Source organism: Budorcas taxicolor, chromosome 12 (genome assembly GCF_023091745.1).
Source record: "Budorcas taxicolor isolate Tak-1 chromosome 12, Takin1.1, whole genome shotgun sequence".
NCBI lineage: Eukaryota > Metazoa > Chordata > Mammalia > Artiodactyla > Bovidae > Budorcas > Budorcas taxicolor.
In genome coordinates, this window is record NC_068921.1 from 30,147,181 (window position 1) to 30,171,825 (window position 24,645).

The 24,645-nt window shown below is 48.0% G+C and overlaps 1 protein-coding gene across 1 annotated transcript; it reads right to left on the minus strand.

Moving 5' to 3' along the window:
• Window positions 1–792: 792 nt before the first annotated feature.
• On the minus strand, window positions 793–24,250 carry ALOX5AP (arachidonate 5-lipoxygenase activating protein). Its single transcript, XM_052650283.1, has 5 exons — window positions 24,152–24,250; window positions 17,641–17,740; window positions 11,063–11,133; window positions 8,052–8,133; window positions 793–1,202 (listed from the first exon to the last, which is right to left on the minus strand). Exons 1-5 carry the CDS (start codon window positions 24,219–24,221, stop codon window positions 1,040–1,042), a joined length of 486 nt encoding a protein of 161 aa, XP_052506243.1. The 5' UTR covers window positions 24,222–24,250; the 3' UTR covers window positions 793–1,039.
• Between the last annotated feature and the right edge of the window lie 395 nt (window positions 24,251–24,645).

A 24,645-nucleotide genomic window follows, 5' to 3' on the forward strand; every position in this document is an offset into this window, starting at 1 on the left:
TCATTATGCCACACTGCCTCCTATTCAGAGAGGGGCCCCTCATGGAAAGACTGATGCTGAAAGTGAAGCTCCAAGTCTATAGCCACCCGAAGCAAAGAGCAGACTCATTAGAAAAGACCCTGCTGCTGGGAAAGATTGAGAGAAAGAGGAGAAGGGCACGACAGAGGAAGAGATGGTTGGATGGCATCACCAACTCAATGGACATGAGTTTGAGCAAACCCTGGGAGATAGTGAAGGGCAGTGAAGCCTGGTGTGCTTCAGTCCATGGAGCCACAAAGACTGAGCACAGCACAATATTCAAGAGCTGACGATTTAGTGGGGACCAGTGGTACAGAACAAGAAACAGCTTGACATCGTGGTATGAATTTGCTGCAGCTGAGACGTGCACAGGGTGCTATGGACAGTCGGGCAACATTAGACCAATCTGGAGTTTGGGAAGGCATCTTGGAAAAGGCAGTCTTCAGTTGTGTCTTATTACTTTGTTTAGTGGTATTTATTTGCTCCTTAACATTTTCCAAATAATATGCAAAAATATAAATAAGCGAGTAAAAAACATATCTGAAATCTCTTCACCCAGAGATACTCACAATTGATCATTGGTGACCTTCCAGGAGTGTATGTATGTGTGTGTGTGTGTGTGTGTGTGTAGATAGCATATTTTTTATTATCATCATTAAGGTTGAGGAAAACAGCCTAGTTATTCAACTGTAGCAATATATCCACCCAAAACTCAACCACCAGCTTCAAACATATGTCTGTGTTTTATTTTAGGAAAACATAAACTGGGTCACAAAACGTCTTCAGAAAGCAGGATAAGTCACGAAACACACAGAAGGGATCTGAATTTGCAAATGTGGGGCCTCGGCCTTGTTCAGAGGGCGAGGCTGATGTGAAAATTTCCTCTTCCAGGAAAAGCGAGGTTCACTCAAGCTGCAAAGCCCAGCAGGTCATTAGATTTACAGCCTCTCTTAAAGGTTTGCGCTTTGATGGCTTCTAGGTATCGATTAGCTGAGCACACCAACCGGAATTCAGCAGAGACTCAAGGGATGAGAAGGAGAGGGGAGATGGTGGTGGTGATGGTCCTGATGTAGTTTTCAAAGTCACTTCCGAAAAAGGCGATGAGGAAATAGTTGAGTATCCCAGCGAGGGACATGGCGAATAGGAACAGGATAATGCGTTTCCCGAATATGTAACCAGGCGTGCTGGAAAGGAAAGAGAGGGAAAACTGGAGAACAGCACAAGTGACGCCAATTTAACACAAAATATTATCGCTTTGAAATACATGGGGCTTAAAGGATACCTCCTTTTACTCAAGGATGCTCCATTTACTTCACATGAAGGATGGACGTGTCTTACCTAGTATTAGTCATTGAATCTAGTTCAGAACCAAGCAAAAACAGCCTTAAACCCATCACCATCAGGGCTCTGCTCTCTGGTTTCTCTGTGCCATGGGAACGCCAGCTCCCGGATGGCGTGAATGTGGTGGCGTCTGCTGGTAGCCGGGGTTATGACTGGGGATTAGGAACCCGTGGATTCACGAAGACCCTCTCAGGAGTGCCTGTAAGACCCATGCTGGCAGCTGTGTGTATTGCAGGATTTTCAGTGCCTCAGGTGAGAAGGGATGGTATACATGAACCAAGAAGCCTGGTGGATTCTAAGAGATGCTCTCGCATTCGAGGGCTCAGTCTCCTGAGGCTGCCTGGGGATAACTCAAGTTCCCACTAATGAGAGCTGGCCTCCGGGGCTGGAAGGCAGGCCCTTACATGTGAAGAGAAACAAGGAAGGGAGACTTTGTAGGGCCAGATGATTTCGTCTCCTTCTGTCACAGGCTCTAAATCCTACACTGCTTGGACAGAGCATCCACTGGGGTCAGGAGGCATCTCTCCAGTGACATGTGACCACACAGCTGTGTTCAGCAGCTGCCTGGTTCCCCTCCTCTGTAGCATCCTTCTGTGATGGCTCTGGATGGTTCATTCCTGCAGCACTGGTATGTTTTGAAAGTGCAGCCAAGTGGGTCACCGAGTGAAAAGTGAAAGTGTTACTCACTCAGTCCTGTTGTACTCTTTGCAACCTGATGGACTGTAGTTCACCAGGCAAGAATACTGGAGTGCGGTGCCATGCCCTTCTCCAGAGGATTCTTCCCGAACCAGGAATCGAACCCAGATCTCCTGCATTTGCAGGCGGATTCTTTACTGTCTGAGCCACCAGGGAAGCCCCATGGGTCGCCAAGATTATCAGTTGCTAAGGCTGTTAGTAAAGACCCTAGCAAGGGGACTCCTTGGCACTCAGGAGGCCTCCCCAAGAACACCCAACTCATCTAAACAGGTACCTTAAGGCTGCCAGGCCCTTGCTTGCTATAATCTAGAGACTACAATGTGGTATCCATAGGTTCAATGTTAGAAATTTTATCTTATTGAAAGGGACCCCAAAGGTTCATGATGCAACTCCTAGTCTTCCTGTGTCGAGAGTTTGAAAATAGTTTTGCAGCTGAGTATCAACCTCCTCGCTCCTCACAGTGCTCCATGGACCAGCAGCACAGAAGCTTGTTGGAAGTGCACATGCCCAGGTCCATTGGATCAGAACCCATACTGTGGACAAGCTCCCCCTGGGACTCGCGAGCACAGCAGGATCTGAGAGGCACCCTCAGTTGACAGCTCCCTGCTTCTTGGCCAGTGCGTTCCTCTCTCCTTGGTTTCCTGGTTACAGTCCTGCTCGTGACGTGACCCATTCTAGCTCCTTGTTAGGGAAAAAAAGTATGGTCCCCAAAGAGAGCGTTCTGAGCTGAACTATACATGTGCCCCGCCCCCACATTCATATGGTGTGGTCCTAAACCCTAGTCCCTTAGAATGACTGTATTTAGAAAGAGGGTCTTTAAAGAGGTGATAATGGTAAAATGATAATGGTAAAATTTTCTCTTCAAGAAAATTAGAGATACCAAGGGAACATTTCATGCAAAGATGGGCTCGATAAAGGACAGAAACGGTCTGGACCTAACAGAAGCAGAAGATATTAAGAAGAGCTGGCAAGAATACACAGAAGAACTGTACAAAAAAGATCTTCACGACCAAGATAATCACGATGGTGTGATCACTCACCTAGAGCTAGACATCCTGGAATGTGAAGTCAAGTGGGCCTTAGAAAGCATCACTACAAACAAAGCTAGTGGAGGTGATGGAATTCCAGTTGAACTATTTCAAATCCTGAAAGATGATGCTGTGAAAGTGCTGCACTCAATATGCCAGCAAATTTGGAAAACTCAGCAGTGGCCACAGGACTGGAAAAGGTCAGTTTTCATTCCAGTCCCAAAGAAAGGCAATGCCAAAGAATGTTCAAACTACCACACAGTTGCACTCATCTCACATGCTAGTAAAGTAATGCTCAAAATTCTCCAAGCCAGGCTTCAGTGATACGTGAACCGTGAACTTCCAGATGTTCAAGCTGGTTTTAGAAAAGGCAGAGGAACCAGAGATCAATTTGCGGACATCTGCTGGATCATGGAAAAAGCCAGAGAGTTCCAGAAAAACATCTATTTCTGCTTTATTGACTATGCCAAAGCCTTTGACTGTGTGGATCACAATAAACTGTGGAAAATTCTTCAAGAGATGGGAATACCAGACCACCTGACCTGCCTCTTGAGATATCTATATGCAGGTCAGGAAGCAATGGTTAGAACTGGAACAACGGTTCCAGTCCTAACAACTGTTACAACATGTAACAACAGACTGGTTCCAAATAGGAAAAGGAGTACGTCAAGGCTGTATATTGTCACCCTGCTTATTTAACTTATATGCAGAGTACATCATGAGAAACACTGGGCTGGAAGAAACACAAGCTGGAATCAAGATTGCCGGGAGAAATATCAATAACCTCAGATATGCAGATGACACCACCCTTATGGCAGAAAGTGAAGAGGAACTAAAAAGCCTCTTGATGAAAGTGAAAGAGGAAAGCGAAAAAGTTGGCTTAAAGCTCAACATTCAGAAAACTAAGATCATGGCATCCGTCCCATCACTTCATGGGAAATAGATGGGAAAAGTGGTAACAGTGTCAGACTTTATTTTGGGGGGCTTCAAAATCACTGCAGATGGTGACTGCAGCCATGAAATTAAAAGATGCTTACTCCTTGGAAGAAAAGTTATGACCAACCTAGATAGCATATTCAAAAGCAGAGACATTACTTTGCCAACAAAGGTCCATCTAGTCAAGGCTATGGTTTTTCCAGTGGTCATGTATGGATGTGACAGCTGGACTGTGAAAAAAACTGAGTGCCGAAGAATTGATGCTTTTGAACTGTGGTGTTGGAGAAGACTCTTGAGAGTCCCTTGGACTGCAAGGAGATCCAACCAGTCCATTCTGAAGGAGATCAGCCCTGGGATTTCTTTGGAAGGAATGATGCTGAAGCTGAAACTCCAATACTTTGGCCACCTCATGCGAAGAGTTGACTCATTGGAAAAGACTCTGATGCTGGGAGGGATTGGGGGCAGGAGGAGAAGGGGACAACAGAGGATGAGATGGCTGGATGGCATCACTGACTCGAAGGACATGAATCTGAGTGAACTCCAGGAGTTGGTGATGGACAGGGGGCCTGGCATGCTGCGATTCATGGGACCACAAAGAGGCGGACACGACTGAGCGACTGAACTGACTGAGGTAGACCCTAACTCACGATAACCAGTGTTCTTATAAAAAGAGAAGGTCAGGGACTTCCCTGGTGATCTAGTGGTTAAGACTTCAAGCTTTCCAACAAAGGAAACTATAAGCAAGGTGAAAAGACAGCCTTCAGAATGGGAGAAAATAATAGCAAATGAAGCAACTGACAAAGAATTAATTTCAAAAACATACAAGCAACTCCTGCAGCTCAATTCCAGAAAAATAAGCGACCCAGTCAAAAAATGGGCCAAAGAACTAGACAGACCTTTCTCCAAAGAAGACATACAGATGATTAGCAAACACATGAAAATATGCTCAATATCACTCATTATCAGAGAAACGCAAATCAAAACCACAATGAGATACCATATCACACTGGTCAGAATGGCTGTTATCAAAAAGTCTACAAACAGTAAATTCTGGAGAGGGTGTGGAGAAAATGGAACCCTCTTACACTGTTGGTAGGAATGCAAACTAGTACAGCCGCTATGGAGAACAGTGTGGAGCTTCCTTTAAAAACTGGAAATAGAACTGCCATATGACCCAGCAATCTCACTGCTGGGCATACACACTGAGGAAATCAGAACTGAAAGAGACACGTGTACCCCAATGTTCATCACAGCACTGTTTATAACAGCCAGGACATGGAAGCAACCTAGATGTCCATCAGCAGACGAATGGATAAGAAAGCTGTGGTACATCTACACAATGGAGTATTACTCAGCCGTTAAAAAGAATACATTGGAATCAGTTCTAATGAGGTGGATTATACAGAGTGAAGTAAGTCAGAAAGAAAAACACCAATACAGTATATTAACGCATATATATGGAATTTAGAAAGATGGTAATGATGACCCTATATGTGAGACAGCAAGAGACACAGATGTATAGAGCAGTCTTTTGGACTCTGTGGGAGAGGGGGAGGGTGTGATGATTTGAGAGAACAGCATTGAACTATGTATATTATCATATGTGAAATCGATCGCCAGTCCAGGTTCGATGCATGAGACAGGGTGCTCAGGGCTGGTGTACTGGGATGACCCTGAGGGATGGGATGGGAAAGGAGGTGGGAGGGGGCTTCAGGATGGGGAACACATGTACACCCATGGCTGATTCATGTCAATGTATAGCAAAAACCACCACAATATTGTAAAGTAATTAGCCTCCAATTAAAATAAATTTTAAAAAAAGACAACAACAAAAAAAAGATTTTGTGCCTTCAATGCAGAGGGTGCAAGTTTGATCCCTGGTCAGGCAAGCTGGAATCTCATGCAGCCAATAAAAGTTTTTTTTAATTTTTTTAAAGAGAAGGTTAGCGGGGTTTCCCTGGTAGCTCAGTGGTAAAGAATCCACCTGCCAGTGCAGGGGACAAGGGTTCGATCCCTGATCTGGGAAGATGCCACATGCTGTGGAGTAACTAACCCCATGTGTCACAGCTACTGAAGCCTCTGCTCTAGAGCCCAGGAGCCACAACTGCTGAGCCCAAGCACCGCACCTACTGAAGCCCACACAGCCTAGAGCTGAACTGAGCTCCAGAATAAGAGGAGTCACCGCAATGAGAAGCCCACGCACCACAAGCAGAGTAACCCCTGCTCCCCGCAACTAGAGAAAAACCCGTGAGGCAACAAAGACTCGGCACAGCCAGAAATAAATAATACATTAAAAAATATATTTTACAGAGAAGGTTACGACATAGGCACACACCATGGGAAGACCCTTGAGGACATAGGGAGAAGACGGCCAAGTACAAGCCAAGGAGAGAGGCCTCAGGAAACAGCAACCCTGCCATTGTCTTGATTTTGGACTGCCAGTCTCCAGAACGATAAGAAAAGACATTTCTGTTATTTAAACACCCTGGTCTGCATGGAGCACTTTGTTCTGGCAGCCTCAAAGACAAATACAGAGAATTACCTGCTAATGTTGGTAAAGAAGTGGAAAGAAAGTAAAGGAGTCTATTTTCTTTTTAAGCCAGAGAATAGAGGCTTCAGAGAAATTAAATTGTTAAAAGTCAAATATTGTAGTGAGTCAGATTTATCACATGAATGAGGCCACCATATGCTCATTACAGAAAGGAGGGAAAGTGATTTGTGAAGCTATTTCAGAACCTGTTCAAGATAAATCTGTGGTGAAGGATGAAACAGGAGTGCCTCCCGATGAAATAGTGGTGTTCTTGGTCTGGGCAGGATGTTTCTAAGGACTCGAGGAGTATCGCCCCTCAAGGAGGCGCTTCTCTGGGTCTTTAACTCTTCCCAGACAACTTCTCCAGGGATGTCACTGCCTTTTTCGCTGCTGAAGAGGGCTCTCTGCTCACTTCTTGGCCTTTTGGCTAAGATCAAGTGAAGGAGGAGGCTCTCTGAACTGGGCAGCCTTATCCACCAGAAAGTGAAAGTGAAGTCGCTCAGTTGTGTCTGACTCTTCTCAACCCCACGGAATGCAGCCCACCAGGCTCCTCTGTCCATGGGATTCTCTACGCAACAATACTGGAGTGGGTAGCCTTTCCCGTCTCCACGGGATCTTCCCAACCCAGGGATTGAACCCAGATCTCCCACATTGCAGGCAGATTCTTCACCAGCTGAGCCACAAGGGAAGCCCAAGAATCCGAGAGTGGGTAACCTATCCCTTCTCCAGCAGATCTTCCCAATCCAGGAATCAAACGGGGGTTGGGGGAGGGTGCTATTGTGAGACATGGAGGGGGACAAGAAGCGGAATAGGGGGTGGGCGCTGGGGCCAGCACGTGGGGAGCAGCCCCCACAGCATCTTCCCCACCCTTGGAACCCATCAGCGATTCTGATCGCTCCAGAATTGGGGCAAACTGTAACTTGAACCTTTCTTCTCTAAGTATCATCATTTACTTTACTAAAACCCAGCTTTCCCAACCCAGGTCTAAGGAAAGGACAATCGTAGCCTACGCTGTCTCTGTCCGCCACCGGCGATTGTGTCTGACTTTCTTAACAGTCTTTCCTCAGGTCCCCGATGTCTGTTACTCAAGAGAACTTATCACAAGGTGCAAGCTTTAGTTCTCCTTCCCCTGACAAATAATGGCACACTTCACTCACGGCAGGCTTTGGGAAGCCAGACAGGGGGATGTGATTCAAGGCCCAGATGCAGCAGGGTGGGAGTAGAGGCTGTGGTTTGGCAAGGCATGCTTTTAAAGCAACCTTTGGGAGTCCAGCACCACGTGGAGGAATTTTTTTTTTTTAATGGAAAAACTAGTCCAGGGCCCTGGCTGTATTTCCAGAACCAGCAAAGTTCAGGGAGGAAAAAGGATGAGGGATTGAAGTCGCCCTCCCCACTCCAACACTCGTGGTCCCTCCCGGTCAGCGGAATATTGTTGAATGACCACTCTTCCGGCTGGAAAGCGCCTCTCCCTCCATGGTTCTTACTTTGTCCCAGCAGCCTACCTCTGAGTTCTCTCCCCCAGGTAGCCAACAAAGTACTTCTGCCTCACGAACAGATACATCAGTCCAGCAAAGGCAGCAGGAACTAACAGGAGAAAAGACAACACCCGTGTTAGTGTCCTAGACGGAACCCAGTATTAATACAATAGGTACTCAGTGTTGGTCGCAAAATCGAGCGGAGGCCTCAGCTTCTGCCAGTCAGGGCTGACGTGAAGTTTAGCAAAGAGCCAGGGACAGGAAGCATCCTGAGATCCTTAAGAATAGTCATGCTACCCTGAACTGGCATCACAGTGTCATTTCATACAAAGTCTTTTCATACCCGTCATCTAATCTGAATCCTTTTCACGTGACTGGCACCATCTTTTTCTTTATTATGTATTTGTTGTATTTCTGGCTGTGCCGGGTCTTCCTTGCTGTACCTGGACTTTCTCTAGTTGTGGCATGTGGGGGCTACTCTCTAGTTGCAGTGAATGGGCTTCTCACTGTGGTGGCTTCTCATGTTTCAGGCGTATGGGGTCAGTAATTGAGGCACACAGTCTTACTTGCCCTGCAGCGTGCTGGATCTTCCTGGAGCAGGGATCAAACCTGTGCCCCCTGCACTGGCAGGCAGATCCTTAGCCACTGAACCACCAGGGAAGTCTTGGTATGGTCTTTTCTATTTCCAGATGTGGAAACATGGATTCCAGCAGTCAAGAGACTTGTGTGATATTGTCAGCTGGTAGGTGCACTTACACGTGTGTGTGTGTTTGCATGTGTGTGTGTAGGAGGAAAGCTAAACTTGCTCCCAGAGCCCTGCTCTGAAGCTGGTCCTTACAAAGTACACCCTTCACCTGTGGACCTCTGGGAATCATGATGCTCAACGTTTTCTGAACAATTGCTACGGTTTAGGAAAGATCTCCAGGGAAAGAAATGCCTTTTGCATTCCAACTCTGTGAGGAATACACACAAGTTAAACAACCCCATGGGGTCTTGAGCGCTTGAAGCCGAAAGTTGGAAACCCAGCCCCATCAGGACTGTTAAGATCAGGAGCTAATGCTTAACACATTCTATTAATACATTTGACAAAGGGCTGATTACACTTTTCCTACCTATCAGGAATTACTATGAGGGTGAAACAGAAGTATGGATATAAAAGTTCTTCAAAATCCGCACCGCCCCCTCCCCCGCCCCCGCGTTATTCAAATACCAAGTAAAGCACATCAACTAAGCACTTGATATGTGTCAGGGAGTGCTCCAGGCAGTCTGGGTACTCGGGTCTCCAATCCTCTCTTCTCTGATGGTTTCAAAGTTGTGACAAGTCACAGCTGCCGTGGACAAGGTTTTTCCTGGTTGGTCCCTTCCAGATGGCTCTGAGCTAACTTATTGGCCCACCTTTCTGTCACCGGGAACTGAACCGAACATGAGCTGATAGAAATCAGGGTGCAAAGTGACTGAACTCACTGCCCGTATTTGGGGATCGGTGCCTGCCCCTGGCGTGGACCTGAGCTGCTTGAAACACCAGGAGGGATGTCGTGTGTTCAAAACGAGGCTCTAAAATTCTCGGGTTTGAGCAGGTTCCCCTGAGGTTTGGGTTCCTGCTCTGTAATGTGATGAGTTTAGGCTGGTGTTCCTTTCACCTGAGAAATTATCCAATCTACCATATTTATAGGAAATGACTATTACACCGAACAGGAGTGACTGACAGTTTTTCTCCCCGCAATGCCAACACTTGTTTTGGCAGAAAATGCTTACTTCCGGGCCCTGAAACCCTTTTCAACTCCCTTTATCCAACCAGAATAACTCCAGATTCATCCCTATCAAGTATCATCTAAGAAGACATAAAAGGAATCATAACTCCTACTCAGAGTGTAGTTTGACTTCATTTTCCAGGTGATGCCAGACATGTTTCTTATTTAACTGAGGATAGAAAGTGGGAGATTAAGACATGTTTCCTGACAGCCTTATGGATCACCTCGTGCTCCTGAAGTAGTTTCTGCTCCCAGCCTTCACCTCTCTCCTCTTTCATTGCACCTGATTCTCTTGATTCGTGGCGTGTCTCACTCTTGGCAATGAACTTATCCATTCATTTATTTTCTGTTGGTCCACCTTGCCAACTGCTGTGTGCTTCACCACCATCTCTGTCTTATTTACTGCTGTGTATCCAGGGAACAGGGCTTGGCACATAGTAGGTGTTCAGTGTATATTTTTATGGAAATGAATAAAGCAAGAGGACACATGTGAAAAACCCAGGATTTATCCTGAAACCCCTGGGAGTCTGTCCTGGCTCCTTTACCCACCAGCTGAGCAACCTTGAATAAGTCACTTATCTCCCTGAATCAAAGGATCCTCAAAAGTAACAACAGGGGGCAACAATGTCCACTTTACCTACTTTATTGCGTGAGTGACCACAATAAGGATGAGATCATCTCTCACAGGACACTGGCAGCCTTTTGTCTCACACGGCTGGGCCACAGCGTGGAAGCCGGCCAGGTCACACCAGACCTTCAGCAGACACAAGGCCAGTCTCCAAAGTGGACCAAAAATACCACTCAGTTTCCACTTAATTTTAAATCAGTTTTGGGAATCCAACTTGCTGAAGTCAAGACTGTGGGCTGCTGAGGACCAGGGAGGCTGGAGACCCCGACCCATGCCGGAAGGAGGAGCACCCTAATGAGCAGTCAGCCAGGTGACGGTCGCTCAGAACAGACACCTCCTGCTCTCATTCAGAATGCCCTTGTGTCTGAGCTCATGCTGCTTAAGGTTTCTGAGTCACATTTAGCCTGAAACCACCCTTGTCAGTGCAGCCGCTCTCAACCAGCCACCAGGGAGCCAGCATTAGCGATGCATTACCGCCGGGCCCCACATTGGCCCCCCGCCCACTGGCGCACAACCTCCGGAGGGTCTCACCTCTCCGGAGCTTTGCAGATTGGAGCTGGAGGGCAGACAAAGTCTTTTCAACAGAAAAGCCTACACTCGCACCTCCTGGTGACACACGTTTTGGAGCGAGCACACACAAGGAGAAAAGCCCAGGTTACCTTGGCTGCAGAGAAGCCCGGCGCTCCAGAGCATGACAAGGAAGGTGGGGTAGGCATCCACACAGTTCTGGCTGCAGAATAAATCAACAAGGGGGAAAAAAATCAGAGGACATAGTTTAGTCTGAAAATTACCTGAAACCCCAAATAATAATCAATGTCTTGCAAGGTGGGCTTCCCAGGTGGCCCTAGTGGTAAAGAACCCGCCTACTATGCAAGAGACGTAAGAGATGCAGGTTCAGTTCCTGGGTCAGGAAGATCCCCTGGAGGAGGGCATGGTAACCCACTCTGGTATTCTTGCCTGGAGCCTAGCAGACGTGGACAAAAGAGCCTGGCAGGCTGTAGTCCATAGGGTCGCACAGAGCCGGACATGACTGAGATGACTTAGCACACACGCGCACACGTCTCACAAGGCCTGGACTCCATTCATAATTCCTCTGACCTCCAGAAACAGACAGCAGGTAAAGCAGACACAAGCTTGGAATTCACCTACTCCCTTCCGCAGTGAAGCCATTTCTTGATGGATCCTCCTTGGCAGGAGTCCTGCTCCCGGCTATGCCAAAGCACTTCTTAGAATTGAAAAGTGAGCGACGCGGACAGCAGGGCTGGGTGAGTCAGGGTGGGGTCAAGAGAGGGACCCGACAACGTGGACCCCACCGAGTAGACCTTCAGGTCAGACGCACAAGTCAGCTCAGACACGTGGGCCAAGCTGAGGAAGGACAGGTGAGCCTCCACGTTACAGGAGCCAAGGTGGATTAGGCAAAGGTGGTGCTCGTTATCCTGCTGATGGCTTTGTCAGGGCGCAGGCCTGGCCCCCGCGCCGGGGTCTGACACCCTTGGTCTCCTTTAAGCTCATGTAATCCTGCCCGTACACTCAGTAACTGCACGGTTTCCTGTGGCTTCTGGGACAAGTCGCCACAAACTCAGAGGGTTAGGACAAATGTATTATCTGCAGGTCAGAAGTCTGAAGTCAGTCTCGATGGACCAAAATGAAGATGTCAGCATCGTTACATCCCTTCTGGAGATGCACTGCTTCTGTCTCTTTGCCTTTCCCAACTTCTAGAGGCCACCTGTGTTCCTTAGCTCGAAGCCCCATCTAACCTGAAAGCCAGCCATGGTTGATTACGTCTTTCCAACTCCAGCTCTTCTGCCTTCTTCTTGCACATCTGAAGGACCTTTGCAATGACATTGGTCCTACCCAGGTAATTCCAAACAGTCTCTTAATTTAAACTCAACTGCTTAACAACCTTAACTCCCCCTTGCCATATAACATAACCTATTCACGTGTTCCTAGGATCCGGATGTGAACATCTTTGGGGATCATTCTTCTGCCTATCACAATTTTCTCATGTGTCAGATGAGAAACTGAACCTTGGAGAAACTGAAGATAACTTACCCAGGGTCACCCAGAGTAGTAAAGCCAGGACTTAATACGACTCTAAAGCCAGGACTGTTACCTCTTCAACCCTACAGGCACACCTTGGGGATAGCGTGGGCTGAGCTCCAGACCACCACAATGAAGCAAACACCGCAATAGCACAACTCACAGGAATGTTCTGGTTTCCCAGTGCACATAAAAGTTATGTTTATGCTACACTGCAGCCCAGTAAGTGCGCCATAGCATGATGTCTAAAACACAAGGCACATTCCTTAATGACAAATATTTTATTGCTAAAAAATGCTATCCATCATCTGACAATGCAGGGCCGCCACAAATTTTCAGCTAGTGAAAAACACAGTATCTGTGAATTATGATAAAACAAGGTATGCCTGCACTCAATTAAATAGTGGGTGTCCTCTTGAAAAGCTTCAGTTGAGATCAGGACAATCTATCCGGACATCCATGGAAACACAACATAACAAGACACAGAGGGATGAACAGGGAAAGGCGATGCAACAAAGCAGGAGGGGCACCCGATGAGGACTGGTCCCCAACCTGATATTAACCAGCTGTTTGTCATTGGCAAAGCAATTTCTCTGGACTTGGTTTCCCTACTGATAAAACCAAGAGACGAATAGTGAGTAACTGAGATCCACTTAAGCTCTAAGAGTTGATGGTCTAACGTACCAGTTCTCAAGGTGTGGTCCCTGGATCAGCTGTATCAGAATCACCAGGGACCTTCTTAAAAATGTAAATGTTAATGCCTTCCTTAGACCTACAGAATTAAAAATTCTGGGGGCTGCCCAGTAAGATTTTAAGGAGCCCTCCAGGTGATTCTGATGCATGCTCAAGTTTGAGAACCACTGGTCTAAGGCAATTCAAACTAGAGGTAAACTCAAAGATGCAACTTTCTTCAGACTTACCTGGCAGTTCAGTGGTTAAAATTCTGCGCTTCCAGTGCAAGGGTTGCAGATTCAATCCCTGGTCAGTGAACTAAGATCCCACATGCTGTGCAGTGCAGCCAAAAACGTATTAAAAAATGTAATCTTCAAAACACGTTTGGCCTTTTATCCAAGTTCCTTTCTTAGAGTTTTCCTCTGGCAGCTTCTTGATGTGCTTCTCATGATTTTTCTCCTAAATATCAGCCTTCAAATTGATAGGGTCTCCCGATTCAGATGGTACCACTGAGAACCCTAGAATGACCAGCCTTTGGTCTGTCCCTTACAGAGTGCCCAGGGAGGCTGGGCTGTGTCCCTGGCCACGGGGGCCTTCATGTCTTTCTGATGGTCAAAAATTCTTTACTGGAGAATTTGACAAGAAGAAAAGATAAGAAACCAATGTATCCTGTCCTGGGATATGGGCATGGGGGAACCAACAAAGCCTGCTGACTCACTAGGTGCTCTGGACACCCAGAACTTCCACTGACCTATGAACACAGTAATAATTCCAAAGGACAGGAGCCCCTTAAAGATCTACCATTTGGGGTGAAGCATTTAGTGAATAAGAGCCTCTTGATTAGGGTGAAAGAGGAGAGTGAAAAAGTTGGCTTAAAGTTTGACATTCAAAAAAACAAAAATCATGGCATCTGGTTCCATCACTTCATGGCAAATAGATGGGGAAAAAGTGGAAATAGTGGCAGATTGTATTTTCTTGGGCACCAAAATCACTGTGGATGGTGACTGCAGCTGTGAAATTAAAAGATGCTTGCTCCTTGGAAGAAAAGCTATAACAAACCTAGACAGTGTATTAAAAGGTAGAGATATCACTTTGCCAACAAAGGTCTGTCTAGTCAAACCTATGGCTTTTCCAGTAGTCATGTATGGATGTGAGTTGGACCATAAAGAAGGCTGAGCACTGAAGAATTGATGTTTATGAACTGCAGTGCTAGATAAGACTCTTGAAAGTCCCTTGGACAGCAAGAAAATCAAAACAGTCAATTCTAAAGGAAATCAACACTGAATATTCATTGCAAGGTCTGATGTTGAAGCTGAAGCTCCAATACTTTGGCCACATGATGCAAAGAGCCAATTCACCGGAAAAGACCCTGAGCCTGGGAAAGAGTGAGGGCAAGAGGAGAAAGGGACAACAGAGGATGAAATGGTTGGATGGCATCTCAGACTCAATGGACATGAGTTTGAACAAACTCCAGGAGATAGTGGAAGAAAAGCCTGATGTGCTACAGTCTACAGGCTCACAAAGAATCGAACACAACTTAGCAACTTAGAATGCGTGCATGTAACTGAATCACTTTGCTGTATGCTTGAAACTAACACAACATTGTAAATCAACTCTATTTCAAAAAGATTTTAAATTAATTAATTAATGAAGCAAATATCATTAATAACAGTAATAGCATCAATACCAATCAATAGAACCAATGTAGATGGATCACGTTCAAATCATTGGACAAGTCCATGCTACTTAGAAGTGAGCCTAGGGTGAGAGGAGCAGGGGAGAAGAAGCCTTAGGGTGTCATTTACCAAAATGCATTTTTGTGAGACACCAAGCCTTTGATACGCTTTTTTTTTAAGGAGGGTTTTCTGTAGTTCAATAAGACCTCCGCTTCTTGGAGAACCAAGCGCCACAGAGTCTCTTAAAACTGCAAAGGGTCTCAAAAGCCTTGCTGTGGGGAACCTGTTTCCCTGTCATACCTGATAACAGCCCACGAACTTGTAACCTAGGGGACCCATTTTGGAAAACTACATACCTCCAGAGACCCGTTTTCTCTCCACAGTCTGTGCTCACCTGCACCCCTGGGGAAGAATCTTAGGTCCCTTAACTGACACTTTTCTCCAAAAATCAAACTTCGACTGCTCTGCCTGCACACATCAGCTGGGAACAGAGCTTCAACCTATGTGTTAGATACAAGATAAGACAGTCAAGGTCTTTTTCTCTCTCAAAATCAGGCTCAGCTCTGCCCTCGAGGGAGATAGGTGGTAGGGCAGCCGATTAACCGAAGTCCAGTCTGAACTAACGGCATAACCTGGCTGGGACGTCTTGTTTATCGACAGCCCCCAAATCTTGAACAGTCTGTATCAGTCCACAGCCAAATTTTATGCTGAAAAACATGCATTAGTCCTTTCAGTCCACCAGCATCATTTATTCCTGATGCTATCTTCCCTTTCTATGGTCTCTAAACATTTACGATCCCACACTCCATCAACCAAGACTTTTGATGGTATAAGCCTATGACAGGTACATTTATGTACAAATTATACACAACATATGCCTCTCGATCTGTATATTAAAACTGAGTAAAGCTTAGTTTCCTATAGATGGCAACAGTAAGTACATGTTCTCTTCTACTCGCATCCCCGTGGCTCATCTCACACCCCTTTTGGGTGCCTTTGGAGGCCCCTGGGGAAGCTCTCATTGGGAATGACTTTCTTCTGGTAGCTTCCTGGCCGAGGCGCTCAGACCGGAGGCCCTGGGGGTGGCCAGCGGGCAGTAACAACCGCTGTGTTATCTCCAGAGCCTTCCACAACCCACCTCAGGCACACACAGGGTGCTGCAAGCTGGCCAGGGAGGAAATGGTCTTTGTAACAGAACCACAGCAGTGTCTGGATGACCTTCATCTTACAGAAAATTTTCCTCCACCCCCGCCATAGGTCCAACCTCTCCACAGTTCACTCTCCTCCCCTCGGTCTCTTTCCCCTCTCTGGAAGGGTAAGTAGGAAAGTCAGGACCCCCAGGCAGCACTGACTGCCCACCACTCTTCTCTAGCGTCTTTTGATCTCAGGGACTGCACGCCATTGCAGAGGTCCACAGCCACCCCCACAGGGCACTTCCACAATCCGGAGGCTGGCCGTGGGGACCAGCGGTCAGTGCGGTGGCTTTGTCTTCTTCTTTTTTTAATTTATTTTTATTTATTTGGTTGCTCCGGGTCTTAGTTGCAGTATGTGGGATCTAGCTCCCTGACCAGGGACCGAACCCAGGCCCCTTGCATTGACAGCGCCGAGTTTTAACCACCAGGGCAGTCCCATGGTAGCTTCTGAGGAGAGCTGGTTCACTCCTGGAAGAAAAGGCAGAAACAAGGCGGCCTGGCCTGCTGTGGCTCTTCCTCATTGCTGGCAAGATAGGAGCTCAACTTCCCACCTGGTACAGAGAAATTCCCCTGCCCCCACTTCTCCAATACTGACCAGCTGTGTTCATAAGAGCACAGTGCTGCTGGTGAGAATGCAGTGATCTGGGTGGGAAGAAGCTTCCCATTCCAGCCTGTCTGTAGAACAGGATTCCTGGTTTTTGGATTCCATTTTCACGGAGGTTCTGGCATCATCCCCAGTGGAGCACCCTGTCTTTGCTCCTCTTTGCCGGCCCCTGCACACGGCACAGAAGGGCTGGGGGTGCCCCACACACGATTCCCCTCTCCTATAAATGTGAACATCCTACATGGCTTAAAGCCACACCTTTCAACTTCTCCCTACCCTTCTAGAACTTTCCTTGTGTGGCCCTAAGTCCCGTTTTAGAAGGCTCTCTGGGGAATATCAAAGTCACCTCCAAGCCGAGACTGAAGGCCAGCTCCCTGGCAGCTTGGGGCTACAGCCGCCCTTCCTAACAAGCCTCCAGTCACAGGCATGGAGAAGCCCGCCACAGGCTGATGGCTGAACCCTTTGTCTAAATGCATTTGGCAGAGAGGAAAATGAGTGTTTGAATAACACCGTTCAGATTTGCATCCCAAATAGCACCCCTCCTCCTTCCCTGAGTTGTTCAGGTGTTTTCTAGCAACCTTTACCTGCAGAAGTAAAGAAGGAGAGAGAGAAAAGCAAGCGGATAGTCCCCTCATGCTCTCTGTCCCGGTCGCTCCAGGAGACCAGGCGTAGGTGTGTCAACGGGGCAGCAGGCAGCTGCCTGCCAGTCCTGCTTGTTGCTTCTGATGCCAGCTGGTAAGTAATGGCTGGTTTGCACACCAGCACTTCGGGACTAACCCCCCAGGAAATTGGTCAACTCCATGACCGAATGACTGGCTGAGAGGTTTCCTGACCAGGCAGGAGCTGTGAGGTCTACTCCCCCACCCCCAACACCTCTGCTTCCTCTCTTCAAACACCAGCACCTGCTAAAATGATGAAAAGTACCCCCAAAGCCTCCCAGGTGAAGTTCAAGCTTCCCTGGAACCCACACCGTCCCCCGCCACACCCCAGCATCCAGAAGGTTGTCCCAGGCCCACTCCGGGTCAAAGAGCAGTGTCAGAGTTTGGACTCACTTGGCAGTGTAGACCCGCTCGAAGGCCAGCGTCCCAGTCCTCTGGAAGCTCCGCCCATTGTGGGTCTTGCTTTCGTGCTCCACCTTGTGGGCAAAGAACCCTGCCAGAAGGAAAGGTTTGGATTTATAATGGGCACGTATCCTGAGCCTGGTATCTTAATATTTTTCCTGGAATGTTAAATGTTTCCTTCTCTCGACCTCTAAACACCCCTAATTGTCCTCCATCAAATGTCACTGAGCACAAAGGTATTCAGCAGCTACTCTTGACTGATTGCTACACTTGGTGTTGGTGAGGCAATTGTGAGCAAGACACACCCCCACCAGAAGAAACAGACAACCAAGTAAAGAAAGGCCTACAGAGAGACGCGTGCTGAGACTGAGTGAGAACATGGAGCCATCGAGGGTCAAAGAGGGCTAACAATTCAGTGTTTGGGTCACAGAAGGACTGCTAGAGGGAGTGACGTGTGAGATAAAACCTGAAGGACAAGCAGATGGAAGGGGCCAGGGAGAGCTGAGGAGACCACTTCACTCTGTCGGAATGGGATATGCAGAGGCCCAGCAGCAATTCCCTCTGGGGTTCGTACATCCAATTGACTGGGAGATGGGAGGTGGGGAGGGCAGTAATGGGGAGTATAAACCTGGTAGAATTACAAATGAGGCCGAAGAGAGGGAGGCGGTGAATTGCTCTTTCAATGCCATTTCTCTGTTATCACTTGCCTTGTGCCAGATACTTAGCTTGTATCAGAGAACAAAACACACACACAGAGCCTTGGCCTCAGGAGCTTATGTTCCAGCAGGATACAAGGAAAGGAGACAGACCACACACAGTAAACAATATGTAAGAAATAAAATCACATGGTGTGCCGAGCTGTGGACAAAAGCGAAGGCAGAGCAGGGCAGGGGCCTCCAGGGGTGCTGGTCAGGGTGGCCAGGGGGAGCCTCAAGGAAAAAGTGCTAAGTGAGCCAAGGCTGAGCAGATGGTGGCAGGCACACAGCCCTCAGACCAGCAGTGTGACCATGACCTTGAGGAGAGCCACGTTAAGAACGTCTGAATTTATTGCCATCTTGAGGAAGCATGGAGTTACTGACAGGTGTGAGCTGATGAATGGCTTCGCCAGAAAGCCGCTCTGTCTTAGCGTGGTGAGGGCTTAGAGGGGTGAGACCCAGGACAGGGGGAAAGACAGCAGGGAGCTGGTTAGGGTGATGGCTGGGGGATGCAGAGACGTGGGGGAGACAGAGTCTGTCTTGTCTACAGGCTGGATGGTGGGGAGGGGGGAACACGGTCTCTCCTTCCCTCTCACTCTTTCCTCCTTTCTCTTTCTCTCTCTCCCACCCCTCCTATTTAATTCCTTTCCTCCTAGTTCAAGAGTGAAAAAAGGAAAAAGGGTGACAGTCAGGTATCCCACTCACAGGATTTCTTTTTATCAACTTCACATTAGCCTCCTCGAAAAGACCTGAAAAGGATGCTTCATCCATTGTGTCCGTGGATAAAAGCCTTTGTGATTTGCTTTTTGGTGAAAGCATGTTCCTCCCCTAGGGCTGTGCCCACACCAGGCAGAGCCACAGGGCTGGCTTCATGATGGCACTCTGGTGGACGCCAGACACATGCTCTGTGAAGCACATCCCCATGCTGTCAACAAGGGCACTGTGGCTCAGAGAGGTTGAATAACCTTCTCTGTCCCACCACTGGGGAACAGGGGGCTGCTGGGACTCGAGTGCAGCTGGGGATGCGAGAATATGTCCATCCTCTTACTACCACACAGAAGCTCACTGCAGGGACTCCATCAGCAGTGTGGGGTCTGAGTAGCCAACTGTCTGCTCTGGACATCTCTTCTCTCCAGAGAATACAGTGAAAATTCTGATCACTGTCTTTCCAGAACCCAAGGTGATGCCCGTGCCTCTGAACACATTAGCAGGGACGGTATTAAGAAAGTCCGAGGTTACTTCTGCAGCCAGCTGCACGGCGGGGCCCTCCTTCTCTCAGCCTGCTTCCCTTCTTCCTCTCCTTGCCCAAGAACAGCCCCTTCCTCTTTTTCAAGTCTTAGTCCTCCACCTGCGACCTTGACCCTGCTTTGGCCAGCCTCTTCCGGTCTTCCTTCATCGATGTTTGCCCTGCTTCATAAATCTTTGGTCTCTATTTTTCTCCGAATCTTTACCCTTGAAACATGCTCAAATCTCTCCTAACCTCAAAACAGAATAAAAACAAGCCTGCCTCTGTCCTGAACCCCCACTAGGGTCTACCTCTCTTTCCTTCCAAGCTAAACTTGAGAGAGTTGGGCCACGTTTGTCCACTCCTCCAAATACTGACACTCCATACTCCATATGCTTGATCATGTTACAGAAACTATGCGTGCAGGGAGCATTCACACACTGCTCTTGGCTGGCTGCTAACATCAGGCCAAACTGGAGGGATGGAGAGAGACCAGAGGGAGAAGGTTGCAAACGGTCACCAAGAAACTACCTCATGCTGGCCTCTGCCTGCAACTCAGGGATTATCTGAGGCAACACCCTCAGCTACCACAGGTGGACAGTATTAGAACCCCACCTCTCTGTTGAGGAAACTGCAGGTCAGAGAAGGTGAATAACTTTCTCAGGATCACAGAAAAAGATTCTGAGATTTTCATTTAGTATGAGTCAGCCCTGTGATACACAAGAATAGCTCACACCTCCATCATTTTAACAGAACTGGTGTCTGGATTTCGGGAACAGATTTCTTGCATGAAAAACACCCACCTGCATCTTAGAAAGAAGATAGCAAGTTGGTGGTGGGTGGGGTGGGAAGGAGTAATCTGATGACTAGGGACTCTGGAAACTAAGTCGGCTGAGAAATGATATGTTGAACCAGGGCTATTACAGGTGACTTTGGAAATACAGAAGCTGCAGGCACAGTCTAAGCTTTTCCAAAGAACAGACACAACAGTGGATAGAAATTAGAGGGCAGCAGGTTTCAGTTCAATGTAACAGAACTTCCCGAGCGGTGAGTGTTTGAATGAGTGAATCCAAGACAACACACATCGTGTAAACTTCCACGTTTTGAAGTAGCTTTGAATCCCAGTTTCACCACTACTGACTCTGGAATCTCCAACTAACTCTCTAAGCTCTCTAAGCTCCACTTAGTTATTCTGTGAAATAAGAGTGCAATAGTAGAATATTTCATAGGGTGCAAGGATTAAATGAGATCATGTTATGACCAGCACAAAGCACCATACATGACACAAAGCAAATTCTCAATACACTTGACAATGGGAAGAGTGAGCCCAGGATGTTGTGAACGCTCCATCCTGAGAGTGTTCAGTAGGGGCTGTTGAGGATGCTGTCTAGACTTCTGCTGTTACCATTCACAAGGTCTCCATGCACAAGGCCCTGGGTCCCTCCCCTCAGCTCACTCTGTCCCCCACCCCCCCAACCTAATTAGTTTGGCTTCCCGTGGGAATCATTTCTCCAAAGCCATGTTTCCCAGGTTTGCTTCATGTCAAAGCTGCTGGCACCCTGGCCGGGAAGTGGGAGGCCCTCTGGATGCTACGCAGAGGAAATGCATCTGTTTACACGACCGGGGAAACCAGGCTTTGGTACTCATGGTCCAGGTCGCTCAAACTTTAAACGTGGTCTGCGTTCCCAAACGTGCATCATGCTGGATCAAGCTGGGAGGGGGCCTCGGGTTCAATGATCTTGACGACTCCTGACTGTTTGGGAGGCAGAGGAGGAAGCTCACAGGGCTGGTGGGCTCTGCCTCTCCCCTGGGGAATTGGGAGCCAGAGTGCGCCCCCCTCACCCCCATAGTATCACAGACACAGGGGCCGAAACTCCTTGTCTTGGGACAAACACGAAGTACACAGTGCCTGGCAACAGCATGTAAATCGATCCTAAAGCTAACAGGAAGGGTTTTGAATGTAACTGGGGTGGGGGCAGAGTTTTTGCATATTTTCTGCACGTAATACGGTAGGTAGACCTTTGGCTGCAACCTCGAGGTTAATTAGAATTGCAAAGAGAGGTTCTGGACCTCGGTTGGACCTTTGTGTTTGCCTAAAAGCTCAAGGATAGAACAGGTAGAGGTGTTATCTCCCCAGTCACTTGAATTTCTCTGGTTCCCCTGCACCAGCACATTGAACAAAGTTAAAAGGTGGTCTCAGCATGACCAGCAAGCCTCACTCTGTGCCTCAGAGACGAGCAAGGCTGATCCTGAGCCTCTGAAGAGAGCCAAGGACTCCTTCAGTGGCTTCAAAACCGCCCCAACCTTTGCAAAATCACTCTGTCCACACGGTGCCCTTGCTGGTCACAGGGCAGGGGATGGGGAGGAACAGAGGCTGTGACATGGGCTCCGTGCTGTCCACATCGCCATAAACACAGCCCAATCGACAATGCGTCCAGGATGAAAAGTCTCCAGCCCAAAGCAGGAGCTGGTCCACTCTCAATTCCCTCCCTGCCAGGAAGCGTCATCAGCTCATGGGACTGTGTGAGCAAGGCCATTGCGTCCCGTTGTCGCCTATCCAAGATGGTCAGCCGAAAGATTGTGATTAGAGCTCAGACATGTGGCCATCTATCCTCTCTCCTCCCCACGACCTAATCTCATCTGCCAAAAATGATTAGAAATCTCGTCATCCACCTCAAGTCTGCTCAGGGTTCCCTGCACTTCTACAGAGAAGTCCAGGACTCACCGGACACTCCAGAGCCAGGTCCTGGGGCATCTTGGGGGAGGGGCAGAGACTCTGTTCTCATGGGGGGGACCACGCAGCATCCCCCCTCTCAGCTCTGGACCGGAGGCCAGCAGCTCAGGGTGGCTGCAAACCTCTGCATGGGCGGCTGAGGGGACTCTGGCTCCCGTCCCCTGTCACCAATCTTGACGGGTTTCGGGGGGGCCGGAGGGGGCACCCGCACAACCAGCACCCATGCAACTGCCGCCACAGGGACTCGAGGCTTCACAGCAGGCTTCCTGCTTCCTGCCTGCCCATCTTCTCCTGCTGTTTGCTGCTAATCCCCATGGATGTGGGACCCTTCCTGGGCCAGGCAGAGTCCCCGTTGGGAGTACGCAGGTTGAATGAATGATCCTTTGGGGATTTACAGAGACCAAGAGAGCCCAGCATGGCAGCTGCATGAAACAGCAGTGGCTTGGGGCCATGGCAGCCTCACCCGGAGCCATTCGTCCCCTCTCAGAGCTGCAGCTCTGTTGTGTGGCACTTACTATGAAAATGCTCGGGTCAGAAAGCTGCCAAGTGTTGTTCCACAGAGGAGACCGACTTGGAGTATGCAAGATTGGTCCCTTTGGTGCCAGGAGGCCATGGGAGCCTTACTCTGTGCCCAGAGGGCTCATCACAAACCTAAGGCCACACTCAAGCTGGGGGAAAATATCAGGATATCCCAAATCGAGTGAATACCCACATTTCCAAAGTGTAACAGTATATGAACATTCAGAAATTACCGTTAAGTTACAGAGTAAATCTTCCCCTTTTTTTCTCTGTCTTCATAAACTGCAAATCCTAAAGACACCAGCCATGCTGATAAAAAGAATCTGAGACAGTCCTAACTTAGGAATTTAAAGAGAAACTCCACCCTGTCCTGCCTTTCTCAGTTCTAGGTCCCTTGCCTGGGTTAAGTGACACCAGGGTTAATGGAAATCCCCTGGAGAAGGGATAGGCTACCCACTCCAGTACTCTTAGGCTTCCCTGGTGACTCAGATGGTAAAGAATCTGCCTGTAATGCAGGAGAACTGGTTTCGATCCCTGGGTCAGGAAGATCCCCTGGAGGAGGGCATGGCAACCCACTCCAGTGTTCTTGCCTGGAGAATCCCATGGACAGAGCAGCATGGTGGGCTACAGTCCATGGGGTCGCAAAGAGTGGGACACAACTGAGCGAAAGCACAGCGCAGGGTTAATGGAAATGCAACCCTCAAACAAGGAAATCCTTCTGACTCTCTCTCCCTTTATGTGAGTACATGATGTCTACCAAAGAACGCTTCAAAAATTACACATTGCTAAAGAAAAAGGAAGTATTGCAAAGGATGTATTTCATCAAAAGAAATTAAAAAGCAATACAGAGGTAAAATAATGAAAAAGTGAAGTCCCCCCTCACACTGGCCCAATTTTTTTTTTTTTTAGCCTACAGGTAACAGGTAACTCCTACTGCGCTGAAGTCAGCCTGCTGCACCGGGTATAACCCAGTGTCTGAATGAACATATATTTGATTGTCGCTTTCAGGCTTCCTGCCCTCCAACTGGCCACAGTAATTAATAGTTAAAGTGCTGATCGCAAACACTTCAGTGATGGTTTCTGTACAACCAACTTGCTGTTCCAGCTCTGCAGACATGATTAATCATCCCCATTAAAGCAAAAGAAAGATGGGGAGAAGGAAAACTCCCAGTTCACACAGAAGTGCACGCATCCTTGTACAGTCAAATAAAGATACAAATACAGATAAAAAAATGTGCATACATATACACACACAAACACACAAGTGTGTAAGCCTGACTCTCAAACACCAAGACACCAAGCCGACCCCGAGGGAGGGGCCTCCCTTACCATTCTGGACCACGCTGATGAGGGTGACAATGGCCAGCAGGACGATATTGCCCACGGCTTCTTGGTCCATGGTTGTTTCGGGTTCCTAGCCGGACTGCTCAGCTCCCTGGCACCCCACGCCCGCACTGTGCAGGAAGGGGAAGTGGGAGCCAGCCTCTGCCTTTCATCATTAGAATTTCCGAAGGTCCCAGCACAATTACAGGCCTTCTTCTTCTTCCTTTTTTTTTTTTTTAATTAGCCACCGTAGTGCCCCGGGCTCAGCCTCTCCTGCCAGAAGAAGCAGGGCTCAGGAGTAGAGAAGGAAGGGAATAAAAAGTGAAACTTGTTTTTCATTCATGGAGCACCTAAAAGGTCTGTGTCCAGGGTACTGTCTTTCTTTCTTTCTTTGAATTCCTGGGAAAATAAATAAATATTTGACACATGACAGAATCCAGAGTAGCAGCCACATAAGCCCTGGATGAATGAATGAACGAATGAAGAAGTGATGTTTCTAT

What these genes read in the sequence shown, in the direction of transcription:
- ALOX5AP (XM_052650283.1), bottom strand. Translation starts at nt 24,221, where the DNA reads ATGGACCAAGAAGCCGTGGGCAATATCGTCCTGCTGGCCATTGTCACC. An exon ending in GAGCGGGTCTACACTGCCAA is followed by an intron (nt 11,134 to 17,640) that starts GTGAGTCCAAAC and finishes TTTATTCTGCAG; the next exon opens with CCAGAACTGTGTGGATGCCT. An exon ending in CGGGCTTCTCTGCAGCCAAG is followed by an intron (nt 8,134 to 11,062) that starts GTAACCTGGGCT and finishes TTCTCCTGTTAG; the next exon opens with TTCCTGCTGCCTTTGCTGGA.